This window comes from Telmatherina bonti (assembly GCF_933228915.1).
Source record: "Telmatherina bonti genome assembly, chromosome: 12".
Taxonomy (NCBI): domain Eukaryota; kingdom Metazoa; phylum Chordata; class Actinopteri; order Atheriniformes; family Telmatherinidae; genus Telmatherina; species Telmatherina bonti.
Genome location: NC_136610.1, coordinates 23,233,096 through 23,252,651, shown reverse-complemented (window position 1 = coordinate 23,252,651; position 19,556 = coordinate 23,233,096). Strand labels below are relative to the sequence as shown.

Genomic DNA, 19,556 nt, shown 5'->3' with positions numbered 1-19,556 from the left:
CAAAGTACTCAGACTTCAGTTCCCAGCCCAGAAACTATTAATCCCAAACTCCTTCCCCCCTCGCTTCCTATGTCCTAGCTCCCTAAGGTGCGCAGAGAGTGCAGTGCCAAGTATCACAGCTGCCACTTTTATTTTGCCGATCCAAACGATTCCGTCAGCCTTATAAAGCAAAGTGTGGACAGAAATGGATAATTACTATAGTCAATTACCTGCCATCTTTCTAAACAGTGAGTCAAAAGTATGATAAACCAGCTAAATGGTCATCCAGAGGAGCATATCTGTAAGAAACTATTCCAGGATTAATTTTCCTTAACATCTTAGTCTGAAACCCTTGAAAAAGGCTCATGTCAGAACAAAGACATATGCTACTAAAGACAGATTCAGTGTTGTCTTTTAATGTCCTCATCTGTGCAGGGTTGCTGCTTACAACACATGTATGAATGTTCTGGCCATATTTCTGTGCATATGTTACCACCGTCTGGAAATCTGCCAGAACGTGAATCGCTTATCTGCACATCTGCACACTTTTCACTAAGAGATTTGCTGCCAGTTTTATTTGGTTGTAATATTGTCTTTAGTAGTCCTCAGGTGAAACATGTCCTTGTTCATGCTTGTATATATATATGTCACATTGTCTTTAATGCAATTGCAGTGTTATCCCCAGCCTTCTCTGTCCAGCACAAAAAAAGTACTAATATCTCATCATTATTATACAAAGCAGACAGCAAAACAGCGAGTGCATCTGCACAGAGGCTGCAGTGAAAGTCACATACTGTTGAGTGCCTGTAGGCTATAGAGTTGTCATTGAGCAGCTCACAAAAGCAGAGCGATGTCTGTCCCCCTGAGGAATGAGACGCTCTCTGTAGTCTCCCTTATACAGAAAAGAGGAAAAAATGACACGTATAACAGAAAAGAAGAACAAAGATGGGGTCAAGAAGAAGTTTTTCTGACCCAAGCACGATAAGGTTCACCAGAGTATGAGAACTGCTCTTTTCTCCGCTTCTCCTTTATTTCACAAGCAGTGACAGAGAATAAAGCGACAAAAAATGAAATGGCACAGTGGAATTTTCATCTGGTTTCATTGTATCAGAAAAGAATAGAAGCTGTTTTTGACAGTGGAATTATTCTGTGATAGCCTGCCTATAGACAGATACACAGGAGAGATGACACACTGCAAACAAGGCTCAAGTAATTGGATACCTGACAATTTTTTATATCGAAAGAAAGACGCCTTTATCTTAGTCTATTTATCTTATCAGCATTTTTTTAAATCAATCTCTCAAAAATAAAAATGACAAATAATTTTGTGGTCTAAAAGAAGGAAGTCCATTTCAGTCCCTAGACAGCCTCTGCCCTGCAGGATTTAGATGCTTCCTGACTCTTAACGCACTCAATTTACATGAAATAGATTAACCCAACAGCTTCATGTCAAGTTCTGCACAAGATTTTAATGACTGGATTATTTCTGGTGTGTTGAAGCAGGAAACAGAATAAAAACATAATAAAAGGATTTTTAAAAAGCAAAGTAGTGCACAAAGACAGGAATGCAGCATCCCTTCTATATTACATTTTGATTAAAAAAAGAAAAGAAACATAATAATAAACTGAAGAATTCTGAGTATTTTACAATATTTGTTAATAACAATAGACCTGTTTGACGCTTCTGCAGTTCAGTCTCTTCTCACATTTTTACACAAAACCCTGCAAAAACACTGAATGTTCATGAAAACGCGTAATTTTCTCACTTTTTTCAGTTTTAAAGTTATAATAAGACCTCTGATGCTACTTCATATTACATGGTCATTCACTCCAATTAATGTTTTAAGTCTTTAAATCAAAGAAGCTCTCAAAGCTCTGTGATTCATGCAACTTGGTCAAGGTGAATCCTTTGAGGATGTGTGCAATCTCCTTTCAGAGGTTAACAGGAAGAATATTCAAGTGTTAAATCTAAAAAGGGAAAGATATCTGCTTTGAAATTATGTTTTACCTACAACAATCCTCTTGACACACCACAATGAGTAAGATGAATGACTGACACTACAGCTTCCTGTGACCTTCTACAAACTCTGGTAAACATAGTTTTTATACATTCAGCTCTCCTAAATGACAGGTGTGTCTGAAACATGCTCCCATGTGCACCCTATGTTAATGTCTCTTCTTCTTCAACTCAGTTTCCCACAGCAAGGCTTCAGGAAATTCCTAACAAAAAGTTTGAAGGACAGTCTGGACACTTACACAGCGCTCCACACACATCGATATTTAATGGGTAACGGCCGTGAGCTGCAGAAATGCTGCTGCGGTTCAGTAGTCTCTTCTTGTCCAATCCGGACAGACATTTTGCTTATGGTATGCAAAGACTAGTGAAGAAAGGACAGTTGGACATATTGCAACCAACAACTTGCCAATTATCTGCACAATATAAGCAAAATAAAAGAAGAGTTGGGACAGGATGGCGTTTACTAGTGTCTTGCATCATCTTTCCTTATTCAAACAGCAGATATTCAGCAGCTGAAGTTTTAAATGTGAAATATTTTAACATTTTTGCTTGATCCAGGATTGCAGCTGCCCACCAGCTAGAGAGCTGTGCCATACTGTTTTCATTGCATAATGAGGCAAACCTTTTCAGTTGTTGACAGATCTGGACCAAAAAGGACAGTTGTGTATCTACAATCTCCAGTTATGTTGTTGAAATACACAGAATGGAGTTTATAAGGAAAAATATATCATCTGAATGGCAGCAAGTTGCTGCAAAAGCTCCATATTCAGGTTCAACATTAAGAGTTCCTCATAGATGTGTGTTTATTAGGAGTAGAAAACACTGATATCTTGAAAGATGACAATACTGCTTACTTTGTAGTTTTCATATCATATTCTTAAAATATCATATTGTTGTCCCTGTATTGTGATACATGCGGTATCACCACATTCTTGGCAACACACACATTATCTATAATGTGTGTACAATAAGGCGTCTAAACATCTGCACTAAGGAAGGCATCTGACTTGTTCACTGATAACAGGCTGGATGATCTTTCCTGGAGATCAGAGAAACCTGCATTCATGATTTCTAAGATGAAGTACAAGTTTTATTAATCAGAGTTCAGAATATTTTTACATTTCTCCTCAAGCTTAGATCAGCTCCAGCCCAGACAAGTTGGCACAGTTCCTGCATCTTGTGGACTTCTGTTTATATAATTTTATCTGCTTGTAGTTTAACTCACATTTGTGGATACAGAGATGGACTGTGTTTACTGATAATAGTTTTCAGAAGTGTTCCTGAGCCCACTCAATTATTTCCACCACATCTTTATGCCTGTTTTAATGCACTGCTGCCTGAGGGAGTGCAAATATAAGCCATATCATCTTGCTTTCAAACTTATCCATTGTTAACAGGTATTTCTTTTGATTCTCTAAATCATTTCATACTTAAATTTCACAATTCTATGTTATTTTAGGTCAATTAACTTATTTTGAACAGTTGCAATATCGCCAGTTTCTTTTCCTTGGTCTTAAATTGTTGTAAAGTTTAACCACAGTTTTACAGATAAGCATTATGTAATCTTTACTTTTGAAGGACCATGCCTCTATAACCTGCAAAATGCTTGTTTGTCTTGTTGTGTGTTAGTGTGTGTACATATGTTTTCTTCTACTGGATGGAGAAATAATAAACTCAAGTTCAGGTTCCAACTAGGAAATGTGTTGCTTGTGTTAAATTCAAATTGAGTTATATTTTTTAAAAAGAGATAATCTTTGTGCTTTGCATTTTCTCAAGTTTTGGTAGTGAGATTCAGTTATTTCTGGACATCTGTGATGTCAGTACAGAAGCACAAATGAATGAAATTATAACTATCAGTTTCTATACAGTTTAAAGCTTATAATGTGTCAATCTTGCCCTTGAATGCACGGTTATCTCATTTCTCCTTACATGTCAATCAAAAGTCAAGGCATTTCTCAAACTCTATTTAACAATCTGTACCACATCGAGCTGCTTTCAGCACGTATTGTAACCGCACTCTGCACATATAAATTTGTTTACTAGTCGTAAACTGGGTATCAGTCTGGAACCATTTTATGAAAAGGACCATTTATCTCACAACACCAACTACCTCAACAAACTATGCATTCCTTTCCATCTGTGGAATCTCTTACAATGCTGAATATGAAAAAAAAAACTACGCACAGACACCCTCACCCTGAAACCCAGACTGCAGGACGCACAGTTAAGGTCCTTTTCAGCATTTTTTTATGAGCCCATACAAACGCAGGCATGAAACTGATGAAAATGTTCTTCTCAGCTACAACATGTGTCCTTTAAAAATGAAAATGAGGACAGCTTTATTTGTCTCTGTTTGTGTTTAAGCAAACTGCATGATAATTTCCCAGTTGGCTGTGTAGTCTACTTACTGTGGGATGAAGTAAACGGGCAAATGCGAGCAGCAGTGCAGTTAATGGCTTTGATGAATCTGTGTCTGAACACTCTGTATGCCTGATGAAAACCTTATATTTCGAAAGCCCTTATATTTCACTGGGGGTTTTCATTCTGTATAGTATACATGTACTTAGTGAGTGGTGGTTAATGAATGCTCAAAGCTTTGTGTGATGGGGAAAAAACTGATATAAAGCATGGAGTTGTCTTAATGGGAGGTTCCTGTCTACTGGGAGAATAGCGTTGTGCACATGCAGTGTTAACCTTCAAGAAGTATTTTCACAAGGTACTTAATTTTAAAAGGTATAACCATTCTGAGGGGAATAATTATTTAGTCCTTTTAGTATTCCACATTGTGCCAACAGTAAAACTCAACTTTCCATCTTGGCACCATATAAATAAAGCTGCTTTAGCAAAAACAAACTGCAGATAGAGATGAAGCCATTTAAAGTGCAGCACATTTTTATTTATTTTAGCGATAAAGACTCCTGTGTAAAATATAAAGTATGTTATGTTATCCCCAACACTGTGAAACAACAGCATTTTTTATTTGTCTTTTGGGTTAACATAAAATATAACTTAGTAGCTGAAAAAAAAATTTATTCTAAAATAAGCTTTTTATATACCGAATATTTAAACACATTTCAGCACACAAAGCTTATAGATCAGTGACTCATGACATTATTCAATGTCATGAGTCACACCAGAGAAATAAATCTTCAATTTCAATTCGTAAACGCACAAAAAAATTTTAATATGAAGAGCATGTAACACATTTCTTAAATCTAGTAAACACCAACTAACACATAACCAACCAATAAATCTATTTACTTAGTTGCATTAATCTCTTCATTATCTCTACATATACATACACACATTATATTTATATATTCATATTCTTGAATGAGTTTCTTGTCCAGAAAAGCAACTGGGGCTCTGCAGCTGGCATTGTTTGGTCTTATTCTGCTCTGCAGCACTGGTATGCATGGCATAGAGGCACATGAACCAGTTCACCCACTGTCGGTGCCTTCGTGCTCATAGCGAAGGCACCGGTGCCTTCGTGCTCATAGCGAAGGCACCGACTACTGAGAACAGAACAAGGTCTTCAGGGAATGCAGCTGTGCCATTAAAATGACCTTGCCACACAAAGAAACATGACAGGACATGGTGCACTACTTGACTATGATAGACCTTGCAGTGAAGAATTGTGACAGATCTCTATGTATGAACGAGTCTTTGGCAAAATCGGTTTTATGAATACGGTTTTTCTCTTAGGTGCACGCACTTCTAGATTGGTTTAGGTGAATGTGACTGTGTAAGATGTTAGATGTGTAATGAACTGGACCCAGTATCAACTTCATATCTCCCCAGTCCTCAATAATGTGTTGGGTTTTTTTTTTAAATAAAAAAAAAATCTGTTTTCTATGTATTTTATCAAAATTCCCATATATTTGTCCCACTTATGCAGTGCATCTCCCACTGTACTAATAGCGTTCTTGTTTGGTTTTGTCTTTTCAGGTGGCTGCTAACCACGTCTCACGTCATCCCGCTGAAGCCAACATCAGTTGGGTGAAGGATATAAAAAGACTTCAACTCTACCATTCAAGCCGTGGGAGAGCTTTTCACACTTCACCACATCACAGTGCTGCTGAAAGTGGACTGCATAAAGTATACACTGTCATCTAGTGCCTGTGAGGATGATTTGTGCAAACTGAAAAGAAAGTGATTAAACATTTAACAGAAGAGAGTGGGACTGAAACTGAGAGGCAAAGAGAAAGAAGCTCTTTCCTCGACTTCTCATCAAGTCTGTACTTTGAGCCTGAGCAAGGCTGTTCATCACAGCCCCCGAACACGCTCATTATCATCACTGAACTGTGACGTTTATGTTGTAATAATTTCGATTGTGCAAGCTTAACAACAGATCAGAATCTCAACAAGGACAATTTGTTGGATTTTCCGGAGCTGAGAACATTTTTCTGCTCGCTGCTCATCAATTAAAACCCCTACCTCCCTGTATACAACAAGTGTAGCACAGCACAGAACTATTTTTGCATGACCCACAACTTGCATGAGTATCCAGGATTGTTTTTGACTTCTAAGAAGGACCCCTGAGCTTTCAACTATCTTCCGACCGTCTACCCCTCCGTAGCATTTGGGTGTGGAGGGAGTAGTTTCAGAATTGTTCCTCTGGACAATAACTGAAGATGACTTAAGCTGGCAGGCCTAAAAAGTTCCTTACCCAAAGTGAGAGAGAGAGCTTGACAGGACACTCATACACTCATACACACACAAAACACACAAATGTGGATGCTGAGGTTGCTTTGAGCCATGCTGGTGTTGCTGCTTGCGGAGCCCTGGAGTACAGGCTATCATCATCCCTATCATCATTCACCCAAGCTGAGGAAGATTCAGCGGCCCGAAGGAGAAAGGCTGCACTTCTGAACGATTCAAAGAATACTGTGAAACTGCTAACACACTGAGATCCAAAGCCAACATCCTCAATCGCATGTACAGACTCTAATACTCCTCTCCACAAATCCCCGTTACACGAAAGACAAAGCTGCGGCAGACGTGAAAGGCACTGAGACTGAGCAGGTTAGAAAGCCCTTGGCAGTCATACGCAGACTTTTTACACACACACACACACACACACACACACACACACACACACACACACACACACACACTGCGTTGATCGCAGCAAGGAACACCAGAAAAACATTTTGTTTTGAGCAACATGATAAAACAAACGTACACACACAGGTGCTGTGTTGCAACATACTTTTTTTTCTCCCAGGACATGATTAAAATCTTCGAGGGGAATAAAAGGGTTAGGGGTAGGAAGGGTGGGGGGGGGGTGTTTGGGTCTCTGCTGCATTTTAAAAGAAAAGGGGATTTAAGATAGCAAGGAGGAGAGTAAAGGAAACAAGATGTGGACAGGAAGACTGAACCACGTCTGATTGATCCGATCTCAGTGTGTAGGAATCAACAGCGACTGGAGAGGAAACGATAAAAGAGGATTAGAAAGAGATGGAGACAGGGGAGGAGAGGATGACTCCACAGACACTTCTGTAAACAAACCTGAAAGTAGATATAATGAAAGACCATGAAGGGGAATGTGGGCGGATAGGAGAGGTAGATGGTGTAAAAGATAAAGATGCAGAGAGGAGACAGCTGGATATAGCGAGAGATCGAAGCTGGGAGGGGGGGGTGGATCTAAGGATCATTAAAATGACATGTCGATTGGAAACCTTGGCCAGTGGGTGAAAACACACGTAGAAGCTTGTGCCAAGAGGATATTTATGAGAGGGAAGCAGGGATAGTGTGGTAGTGAAGCATATGCTGGTTGATATTCATAGAGCAACCCCATCTGGTCTCAGCTCCTACCTTTACACTCCCTCTTGTGTGCATGTGTTCATTTTCCCATACTTTTTCTGTCTCTCAAACACAGAGAATGCTGAAATAGTCTGATTCTATCTAAAAATAATATTTAGAAAAGAAACCATTCAACTCGGGAGCTGTGCCGAATTGTATGGCTCAAACTCTTTGTCACCCTGACATATCAAATGCTGTTTGTGTCTGGCTGAGACAGGAGCTGGTTGTTGTTGATACAGATCTCTGTCACACTTACACACATAGATGCACAAGACATCGTGTAAAGGTATCCAAATGCAGCTATTTTTACACCTAACAGGAGGAAAAAAGAAAAAAAAGCAACACCCCGCCAATGTTTAGAATCATTCTTCTTTTCACAGTACACTTAGCTGATATGACTTCAGTCTTCACTGCCAGGGACTCATTTCCCCTCTCCTCTGCCTGATTGTCCAACTCTCCATCTGTCTACTCGCCTCCCTCACTCTCTTCATCTTCTCTATTGTTGCCATCTCTTGTTTGCTTTGCATGGATTTTGACTGCAGCCAAGGGGCAATTTTGCATGTAGCACTGAGTTCGCATACAAATACACGTGCACGTGGGGAGGGGGGGATTGCCTTTAGACAATTTGTTTATCAAATGTGCTGTCAAATCATGTCAGGCATATCATGTCAGGGCACATTTTCCAGCCTTGGGCAAACCAAAAGATAGGATTTAAATAGTAGTTTGCCACAATGTAATTTTAATAAATACCACCATGTTTTATTATTAAAAGGTCATATATAGAGCCACATGAGTGTAGCTCCATAGACATCATTTCATGTTATTGATGTTGGCATTGTGAATTTGCAAGGAGACAAGCCATAAAATATCGACCATGGAACATATAAATGTTGCACAAAAATGCCTCTCTGTAAAACATCTCAGTAAAACATTTCTGAGAATTTCACGACCACTTCCCTGAATAATTTATCGAAATTTCACAAACAATAACCGCTGAAAGAAAACATGCATTATACATGTCATCTTATGTTGACTGAGAGTGTTGCACCCAGTTAGTTTATTAATTTGTGTGATATTCTCTTTGTATGTTTTGGTCATGACCTCAAACAGATACACTGTGTGTCTGAGTGAAACGTCAGAAACCTTTAAAACTCAGATTTTATGTTGCATGCTCATTATGCATTTATTTCAGGGTCAGCACTAGAACTGTCACTTCTTCATTCTTGCTGTTGTTTTTAAAGACATCAACTGCACTGTGGGCAATTAATCTAATCTCCTTCTCCCTGATCTCTCTTCCACTTTAGTAACATGTCACTCACTCTAATTCAGTTGATCTAACTAGAAAAAAACCCCTCTTCACTTATTTTCCTTCACTTCAACTGTCACTATCCAATTTTCTCCATTTCTGTTGTCCCTTTGCTTTCCCCGATTCCTGTAATCTTCATCGCCCGGTGACTCCATTCCTCATTGCACTCTGTGCCCTACATGTCAGTTTTTTTTCTGCTTGGAAGCTCTGACCCATATAACCCTAGGATGCGCATCTTACTATCTAAACATTGCATCTGCTCAACTGTAGAGTTCAAACTTTTTTAGCAAGTTGAAGACACAGCACTAAGTTGAACAATTTTAGTGAAAATCAACTCTGCAATGTTTTACTTTCTCTTTTAAATGGGACACATTTGTCCCCTTTGATTTTAGAGTTAGTGAATAATTGTTTTTATTTCTATATTAATCCTGCTTTCCATTTTTTCTCTTTCAGTCAGGAGCTGTGCACCAACATGGCAGCCGAAAGTCTTGCTGAGCTTCGTGATTGGCTCTTTCTGCTCCTACTTGTCCTCACCTTATTGGCTGAGGTGTTGGAGCTGGCAGCAGCAGCAATTGCCATGGAGACTGGCGAGGGAGACGAAGGCATTATTTGTCCCTCTGTGTGTCGCTGTGATGAGGGTTTTGTCTACTGCAACGACCGTGGACTGAGTCTAATTCCACCACTACCATTAACGGCTGCCATCCTCTACTTGCAGAGCAACCGGTTGAGTAACGCGGGGTTGCCCCCGTCACTGGAACGCAGCACTTCCATACGAGTGATTTACTTGTATGCCAACCAGTTGGATGAATTTCCTATACACCTTCCACCTTCCTTAAGGGAGCTCCACTTGCAGGATAACAATATACGAACGTTACCGCGATCAGCTTTGGCTAAATTACCATTACTTGAACGTTTACACTTGGATGATAACTCGATATCCACAGTTAGCATCCAAGAACGAGCTTTTTCTGGGACTCCGCGGCTTCGACTTCTGTTTCTGTCTCGGAACCACCTGTCAAGCATCCCTGCAGGTCTCCCAGCGTCTTTAGAAGAGTTGCGACTGGACGACAACCGAATCAGCACTATTCCTACACATGCCTTTCGTGGACTTTCTTCCCTGCGGCGCTTGGTCCTGGATGGGAACCTGTTAGCCAACACACGCATTGCAGATGACACATTTTCACGCCTAGCCAATCTGACAGAGCTGTCACTGGTCAGGAATGCTCTGCAGTCACCACCTGTCAACCTGCCTTCAGCACACCTTGTTCGACTCCATTTACAAGACAACGGAATGACCCACATACCAAGGGGAGCATTGGATGGCATGCGGTACCTGCAGAAGCTGGACCTGTCAGGAAACAACCTGACCAGTCTCCCACGAGGACTTCTGAGAGACACAGAAAGCCTGGAGCTGCTGCTGTTGCGAGGGAACCCCTGGTACTGTAGCTGCAACCTTCGCTGGCTCCATGCCTGGATGCATGGGCGGGGGTCAGCAGTGACTGTAAGAGGTCTTACCTGTCAGGGGCCTGAGCCTGTAAGAGGGCAGACACTCAGAGACCTAACATCACTGATGGAGCAGTGTGAAGGACCTCCTGCTGGTCCCAGCACTGGAGTAGGGGTGAACACAGCAGAGAAAGATGGAGTTGGTGATGATGGTATTGGAGGAAGCCAAGCAGTTCCTTCTGAAAGCACCACCACTTCATCTCTCCTGATTCCCACTCAAGGTTCTCTGTTCACTCTACGAGCCAAGCGACCTGGCCTTGTTATGCCCCTGCCTCCAGGAGAAGGTGGGCAGATATCTGAAGGAGCTTTAGAGCTGAGTGTAAAACCTCTGTCTTCAGACAGTGTACTGGTGAGTTGGCTATGCCCGAAGCCAGCACCCTCCTTCCGCCTTTCCTGGCTAAGGCTGGGTAGCAGTGCAGCACTTGGTTCAATAACAGAAACTTTGGTACCTGGAGAGAGGCGGCAGTATCTCCTTACCCAGCTCACCCCACGCTCCCATTACCTCATCTGCCTGCTGCCACTTCGACAGGAGACCTCTTTTGGGGGCTCTAGTATGGGTTCTTCTCGTGCTGGCAGCATGGAAACAGACAGTAAAGACTCAGCCCCAGCCTGTGCTCAGATAGAGACTGGAGAAGCTCTTGTCAACACTGGAGGGGAGGGGTCAGATAAGGAGGGACAGGACTCAGAGCTAACTGCCTTGCCATTGGCTGGGATTATAGGGGGTGCCACAGCTTTGGTGAGTCTGCTACTAATCTTTGGAATCTTCTGCTGGTATGGACAGAGAGCGGGTTACGTGTCAGGGGACTCAGGTTCATACAGCAGGGGCCGTGGTGGAAAACATTACGATGACTATGTAGAGTCAGGCACCAAGAAAGACACTTCCATCTTAGAGATTAGAGCCCCTCCTGCAGGGTTTCAGATGACAGCTATCGCCAATCAGCCCCTGCAACCTAAGCTGGAGGATGTCACCTACATCCACACCATATTCCCCTCTTCCTCCACTTCCTCCCAAGCTAACGGGACGTATCGGAGCAGCCATGGAGCTGGCACCCTCAATGGCACTATCCTCAGCCAAACCAGCCACCATCGTGTCACTTATGGAACCAACCGTGGTTACAGAGAGGGTGGCATCCCTGACATAGATTATGCCTACACGTGATGATACAAGGACACACTTCCTGAGCCACAAGAGCTCAATTGGCAAGTAGCCACGTTGTCCTTGGTTTCCAAAGTACCCTCTGTGCCTCTGCTGGTTCAACTCTGATAGGTTTGCTTAGTAAAGAAGACTTATTTGAGCTATGATGATTGGACAAAGCTACTGAGTGACAGAACAGCCCTATACTTGCTACTGTAAACTACATAATACAGTAGGCCCTTCTTTCAGCTCTACTTATAGTTATAAATGGTCATGTTTTCTCTTTTGTATATCTCAGTGTCTTTCAAACCTACTATTCTTCTCAGCTCATGATAATACAGAGTAACTTATTTGAGGTTGATATACTAGGCTTAGCTGATTTAGCGGGAGATATATTTATAATGTGGGGAAAAGGCACTTGATGTGTATAGATAGCGCTCATATCTTCCTACCAACTGTAAGCTCTGTGCTGTATAGATAAAACGAATAAGAGAAGGGGAAATCAATGGTTGTTATAACCCACAGATGACAATGCATCATGACTGACATGAAAAGATGTGTCCCTAGCCCCTGCCTTTCCTCTGGTTTACTCCCCTTCTTTTTAATTTGTCTTTCTTTGCGTCTTTTCCTTTTTTCGGCTGAGGCTCTTTTCTTTTATTTCTCTTGTGTCTTTTGTGGTGCTGTGAGCAGAGGACGACTTTGTTCTCGCCAAGGGAGCTGACAGCAGTGATAACAGTTCTGACAGAGACGAGAGACACAAACCACAGCATGGGAAGACTAATGAGTGGGAGAGAGAGAGAAAGTTTTGGGGGGGGCTGAATAGATGGGTGGATTGAAGGAGAGAACATAAAAGACAATGAGGGAAGACAGAGAGGGGTGCTGTTTTGGGGATGTAGTCACAGAGAGAGGTGTGTTTGCTGGAGGCGGAGGGCAAGGACAGAAAAGAAAGAGATTGGAGCCAAGTTAAAGGGGGTGTGTGACCAGTACGCTGGCAGGAGGCAAAGGAAAGGACAAAAGGAAAAGAAGATAAGGGAGAAGAGGGCTGACAACTAGAATAATGTGACATCAGCATCTAAAAAGCAGATAAAGTTTTTGTCCACTACACTCAACATTTATCTTAGTCGTCTGTGCATCCCCTCAGTATTTTGGCATTGGGGTAGCAGCAGGACGCACAAAAGACACTAATATAATGGTAAAGGGGAAAACAGCATGATACCGTCAAATGCTGTTTGGAGTTCCCTGCAGTAATGATAGTTCATAAAATGGTGCGAGTTATGGTGACTAGAAAGAGACACAAGGTTAGACAATCAAAAAGTCAAATGATTGCCAAGACCACAGGAGACATGATTTACTTAAAAGCAGCTTTTAAAAACTTGATGGCTGAGCTTAGAAAAAAAAAAAAAAAAAAAGAAAAAGAAAAAGAAAAAAGGAAAAAAAAAAACCTGCATGTAATTGTGTTCTGGTCTCGTTATGAAATTATGTTTGCCAGTGAAGTGAAATAAACTTATGCATCTTATCATAATAGCCCATTTATCTTCTACTGGCTGGCGAAACCTTCCTAATTGAAAATAAGTTTTTAGCAGCAAATCTTTTTTGGGGGTTGGGGGAGGTGAGTTGGAAAGACTGTGCTTCAGTGACTGTTTCATGAGACTCACTCATAACATGTGTTCAAGTTATTTTCCAGAAGAAAAAAAAGTTAGTTGTTCATGTTTTTATTGGTATTTAAGAAAAATAAAGTGGAAAATAAAATTAAATATAAAATAATACATCATAGTAAATGTGATTGTGATGTTTGTGTATTGATATAGTGATTGGAAAACTGATCAATTTATGAACAGGAAAATGACACACCTGGCAAACTGTGAGGGTGTTTAAAATGTTGCAGTCTCATGTGAGAAAGCAATTACAGATATTACAGCCACAGATGCAGTCGGTTCAGCAGTGTAAAAGGTTCCACCTTAAAATATTTCTCAAGCTTAAATACTAAACAGCCCGTTTTCATCTTATTTGTGAGTTGTTGCAGCTTGTCTTCATTTAATGGCAGAGTGAAATTCAAATATTTACTTTTTTAATTTTCATTTAAAAAAATTTTTTTATGAGGAAGATGTTTACAGACCATTACTAACTCTGGGTTTCTGTGCATTAAATTACGGAGCAAATGATAAATCAGTAAATTAAAATCAACCAAGTTGCAGCCTCACTGAATTTAAATGTCTGTAAAAATCAGATCAAAACAAGGTGATTTAACTTGTATGAAACTATATTTGCGGAAAAACTGTAAAACATATTTACAAAAAAGCAAAACAAAATCGGTGAACTTATCATGCTTAATCTGGTAAGGTCCTGGCAGTTCTATACATTTGTTGACTCAGGTTGTCCAGTTTTATGGCCTTAGCACAGCATTTACACAGTTCTGTTTGCAGGGATCGCAGCCTGACCGCTACACTGTGCATCTTAACATGAACGCGGCCACGAGAAAGCGGCACCTGCTCGCTCCAACAGACCCCATTAAAAGCCCTTAATGGAGTAAGACTTTGAATGGAAATTATTTTAGAGAACAGCCAGAGTTTAGAAGAGGAGGAAGAGATGCAAGAGAGGGGAAAAGAAGAGTGATGATGTAGAGTGTACATTTAGATAGAGCCTTTAAGTGTTGAAACCCATTCTTTCTTTAATTCTGTCTTTCAGTAGCTCTCTTTCTCTTTTCCAGCCTGTGTTACTGTGTGCCAGTAAATATGGAGGAACTCCAGTGTGTTTTTCGGGGTTTTTTTCTGTCTATTTCTTTTTTCCAGGTTTTATTTTTTACAAAGAGAAGTGAAGCTACAATTCACTCAGTGTAGAAATCCTTTTCCTTTTTAAAATTTCACCCTCAGATGTAACAATGAAAACACTCTTATGTATAAACATAAAATGGGTGCAAAATGCTTTTCAGTTTATTGGTCTGTCGTCTTTTTTTTCTACGCAGATGAATAAAAGACTTCTAAAAGGAAAAGCAGTTTGGGGTGTTTTCTTTGTGTGTGCTGTTGCGTTAAGGGTTCAAAGCGGCAACAAAAGCTCAAGATATCAACTAATGCTTTGGATGGGCCTAAGAAAACAAGAATCAATGTGATGTTCACATTATTAATATGATTTATGACGAGACTGAGTGGATCTTGTTAAATCACACACACTGAATGAATACATCAGCTGCCATGTGATTCAATTTGGAAGAATCCGCCAGCTCAAAGCAGACGCATGTGTTTATTTGGTGAGAACTTTGTGTGATTTATGGGTGTGTGTTGTATGCTTCGTATAAGTGTATGAGTGTGCAACGTCTCTGTGTTTGGGTGAAAATATTCCTCTCATTCTAAGTAAGTGCTAATGCTTGTGTAAGCATGGATCAATATAACAAACGCAGGACTGCATAAGTGTCCATCTTAGAGCAACTGCTTGAGATGGGTGTTTGTGAAATATACAGTATCCAGACAAAGAATTTGCTGCAGTTGCTGTTTAAGAGAAAGAAAAGAACAGAATATTGACGTGATATGGAAAAACTAAAGGATATGTGATTAAGCCAATCTGTGCCGACACTCACAGTACTGTAAATGTGGTCCAGCAGCATCTTCACATCTGTGCTTTTAACAACAAAAGACCAGAGTTTTCATCCGTCATTACAGAGGCTTTCACTGTCAAAGTCCATTATCTACCATCAAGCTCTCCATCTTTCATTGGTCTGAATTTGATTTTTACTCAATGAAAAGATGTGTACTTTTTAGTCTGAAAGGTATTCCTGTGCTTCCATTAAGCTGCATCAACTGGCACATCCCCTTTTCAAAAAACAATTCATCAGACGAAGATTTTTAAATAATTTGAACATGCAAAAAGAAGTTTGTTTGTGTCCGCAAGCACAACTGTAAAATGTCAAGTTTCACTGCATTTCCTTTCAATTTATTTTAAATCTAAATAGGTGGCCTTTATTTCTTTAACAAATTAGCCCACTGATGTACAATAAAATGGTTGGTTGCGCTTTAAACTCTGTGCTCCGTATTTTCTCCACCGCAGAGTTGCAAGGGATGAGTTGAAGTGCACCGTAATGTAAAAAGAACCTTCCAGTGTTTGCATTCATTATAAGCTTATTTAGGAAAAGGTCAATGTATTCCTCTAAATGACTGTGTTTGGCATAAAGAGCCGAATGTTTGCTCAAAGTCTTTTTGCATAGTTAGTTTGGATGCAAATGCAACCAATTGCAGGCATTTCAGACACGTCTGTTGGCTGATCACATGTTTACACCACCTTTTAAACTGCAGACAGAGAACAGTGAAGGGCACAGTGGAGAACAAGACAAGCAAATGCAAAATAAGAACAAGCTCACTAAAAAGCTTAAACTAGTCTGCATAAACCTTGATACTAGAGCATCTATTTATGGTGCATGAGGTTTTGTTGTTTATTTCTTTTTTGCGTCTGTGTGTGTGTTTTTTATTAAGAATTCAAGGCCCTTTTGTACATATCAGCCATGTACCATGATGAACTTCTTATTTTTAAGCCTGAAGACTCATTTCCTTCAGATTTTGCTCGATCATTGGGGTCAACAAGTGAAAATAACACCTGTTACTTGAGCAACTTTTTATTTGTCAGAATATATTTTTATTTGTCTTTAAGAATCCAGAATTTTCCATCTTTGTTGATACAGTTTTCTAGCAACATGAATACATCTACATCTCAAATCCTCCACTTTGCAAATCACACAAAAGAGCCACGTTTAAATCTGAAATTTACTGCAACTTTTTTTTTTTTTGCTTGTTTGTTTTTGTACCAACATTTGCAAATATTTGAATTAATGAGGAACTTGTGATTCTCAAGTCGACGGAAGAGTTAAATAACTTACAATGACATGTATCATATAATACAGACACAGTGAAGTACCTCAGAGGGGTGACTTTAACAGCAGCAACAACAAAACATTAGGCTGTGGTGGTCTTTCGTCGCGGCAAATGGAGAGGACACCAGCAGAATAAACAAGGCAGAGAACAAACCAAGACAGCCTCTTGGGCATTTTGACAGCACCAACTGTATGAATTAAGCTGTCTATCACAGAGAGACACTTTGGGGCCACAGCAAGACCCCTCTGGTGAGAAAGAAGACATAACAAATCTTCTGAGAAAAGTTCTGGCAAAACCAAAGTGCCCTTATGCTGCAACCGTCCTCTATTCAATTTCTCAGACGAGTGTGTTTCATCTTTTAATGTAGTTTGGCTTAATTATGAGCCTGCACACTGCAACATTTTGTGTAACCTTGCTAGTAGGGAGAAAAGACTCTGAAATGGAAGAGAATTAAAGGCATTTACAACCTTAACTAGTTTTTGTACAGCTTTCCTTAGAAGCAGCCCTACATTATGTGAATAACACAAGGCTACCGTTCCGTCTGCTGTTTGATAGTGCAGATTCAGTTTCATCTCCTGGCTACATGAGCAATCTGTGGAGAGAAACAAAGGAGTGCTTCAGGCATACGACTCGTGCTGGATGTGCTCTTTCAAAGCTCTCATCCATCACTCAAGCTCAGTTTGCTACCCACCTCTCCCGGGCTACACTCTGGACCACACTGAGACTTCAGCACTTGTAGTTATGGCAACTTGTGATTTCTCTGGAGCACAAACTCTCAGCTTTACTTCGGCAGAAGACGACACGTCTCAGCCAAAAAACATAAAAGAATTCCAGGGTGTGACAAGTTATTCATGACTTAGATAATGCCACATAATGGATAACGATCACACCAAAGGTCCAGCACAATAATTTGTTGCAGAACTTTCCTGTAAATAAACTAGTAACTGCAATTTGCCATGCAGAACATTAAGATTTTTATTATGTGTAAAAAAGACAAACATGCCAATACTCTGCTCTATCTCATGCACACACACACACACATACATATATAATAAAAGAAATTTATTTGTATAAAGTGCCTGAAATTATAAACATAGCAGCTTTTGTTCATTTACCAAGACACTGCTTTCGAATTTAATATTGAATGTTACATATGACATGACAATTAATCGCAGAAAGCCATGTGTAAAAGCTTTAATCATTACAAAAAGGCTGAACATGTCGGTAGTGCGGACACAAGTGCAGATCAAACGGGGCAGGAGGTAAACGGGATGCAGAAACAATGCTTAATCCGCACTTAAATACACACTAGAAAACATGACAGGATCGTGGCTTGAATCCACTTGATATAACATTACATGGAAAAGGACGACAATGAACTGGCACTGAGAAGTAAAACTGAGGGGGGAGAAGACTAAACTAGGCAGGTAAATGGATGTAGCTTAATGGAACCAGGTGACCTAACAACTGGAAGCAAGAAAAGCAAAAATACATCGGGGAGGGAAACTACAAAATAAAACAGGAAACAAAAAAACCCAACTGTTTTTCCTATTCTCTCATTTGCTGTCCTATTCTTTATCTTTTTTTTTTTATATATTCACCTAAAAATCCATTCTACTCCATATTTCTCACATTTACTTATCAATGGCCAGCTGATCTGAGCAGTTACCTAATGCACTGCAATAACTGAGTGATATGGTGATTTCACTTGACGAACTATGTGCGCGTATAAATGAAAATAATGAATGCCAGTTGGCATTAGAATTTGTTATGACAATGGTATAAAGCTTAGTACATTTGCAGTTTAAACAATCCCGTAAAATCATGAAGGTGTTATACAGGTGTTATACAGAAGCAGTTAATACAGCAAGGACTGCAAAAACGTGCAATTAAAAAAAAAACAAGCCTTTTTTCCATATTCATACACTGTTTTTTAATGCTTTGTTTGACTTTTTGTCTTTCTTTTTAGGTCAAAACTCCCTCAATAATATATAACCCAATGTTAACACTTTCTGTAGCTGTTAAGTTTTTTCATTTTATGCTTGATTTGTGACTTTTAATTGACTCTTTCTGTTCAGTCCGTTTCCCATCGGTTTCTGTGTTGTTTGGCACATGCAGCATTTCCTCCCCTCAGATTTTCAGCGATGCTCAGGTCAGACACCCTCAGGGAAATTCCAAAAGCTCCAACTTGCAGCTGTCTTAATAAGTTCACCGTGGATTTTGATTTCTGTTTTGGATCAATGCCCTGTGGTGGAAAGTAGTCTCTAAGCTACTCATCTTCTTTAACTGACTCAAACACAGAACTTGCTGATATTTAGTGGACTTGTTTTTTTCTTTTATCTGTGCAACAGTTAAAGGAAAACCTTCACTGTGTCACTGTGTTTTAAATGTCAAGAGTTGTACATTTTTCAGGCCATAAATTAAAATGTCATAAATTAAAATCCAAGTTTGTTATTCTTTCTTTTATTCCATAAAATATTAAGTATTAGTTGTGGTGGTAATTTGAAGACTCAGACAATAACTGGAAAATCAATAAATTACAAATTATGACCCTATAATGGAGTTGTAGCACATGTCAAAACCTCTTAACAACCACAATTCTTTGGTTTTTCTTCATTAAGTCAATGAAATTAAAAACTAACATTAAAATAGTCCTAAACATATGATTACAGTCCCCAACCCAGCTGTCTGATCAACCTGTCTGTAAGTCCAGCTCGAAACAAGACCGTCTGCTCCAGCCATGGACAATAGCAACAGCAGGATTTAAGTAGATAAACAGCTCCTATAAATAGTCTTGTCATTTCCTAAGTTCAGGGTCAACAGTATTTACATCAAGCAACATTTCACAATGATGCCTGATAGATCGTAATTACAAGATGGTAATTTTGTGCACCTTGGGCTGTGTGTATTTCACGTACTCTCTGCACATGCTTGTATGTAATTATGTGACAAAAG

The 19,556-nt window shown here is 39.9% G+C and overlaps 2 protein-coding genes across 5 annotated transcripts in view; one reads left to right on the top strand and one right to left on the bottom strand.

Annotated features, from left to right (window-relative positions):
* Positions 1-19,556, bottom strand: part of macrod1 (mono-ADP ribosylhydrolase 1) — a 139,954-nt gene that overhangs the window by 97,880 nt on the left and 22,518 nt on the right. The gene's annotated exons all lie outside the window — the stretch shown is intronic.
* flrt1b (fibronectin leucine rich transmembrane protein 1b) lies at positions 9,580-11,769 on the top strand (the record flags this gene model as incomplete). Its single annotated transcript, XM_079250610.1, has 1 exon — positions 9,580-11,769. The coding sequence occupies one exon, from the start codon at positions 9,580-9,582 to the stop codon at positions 11,767-11,769; it is 2,190 nt and encodes a 729-aa protein (XP_079106736.1).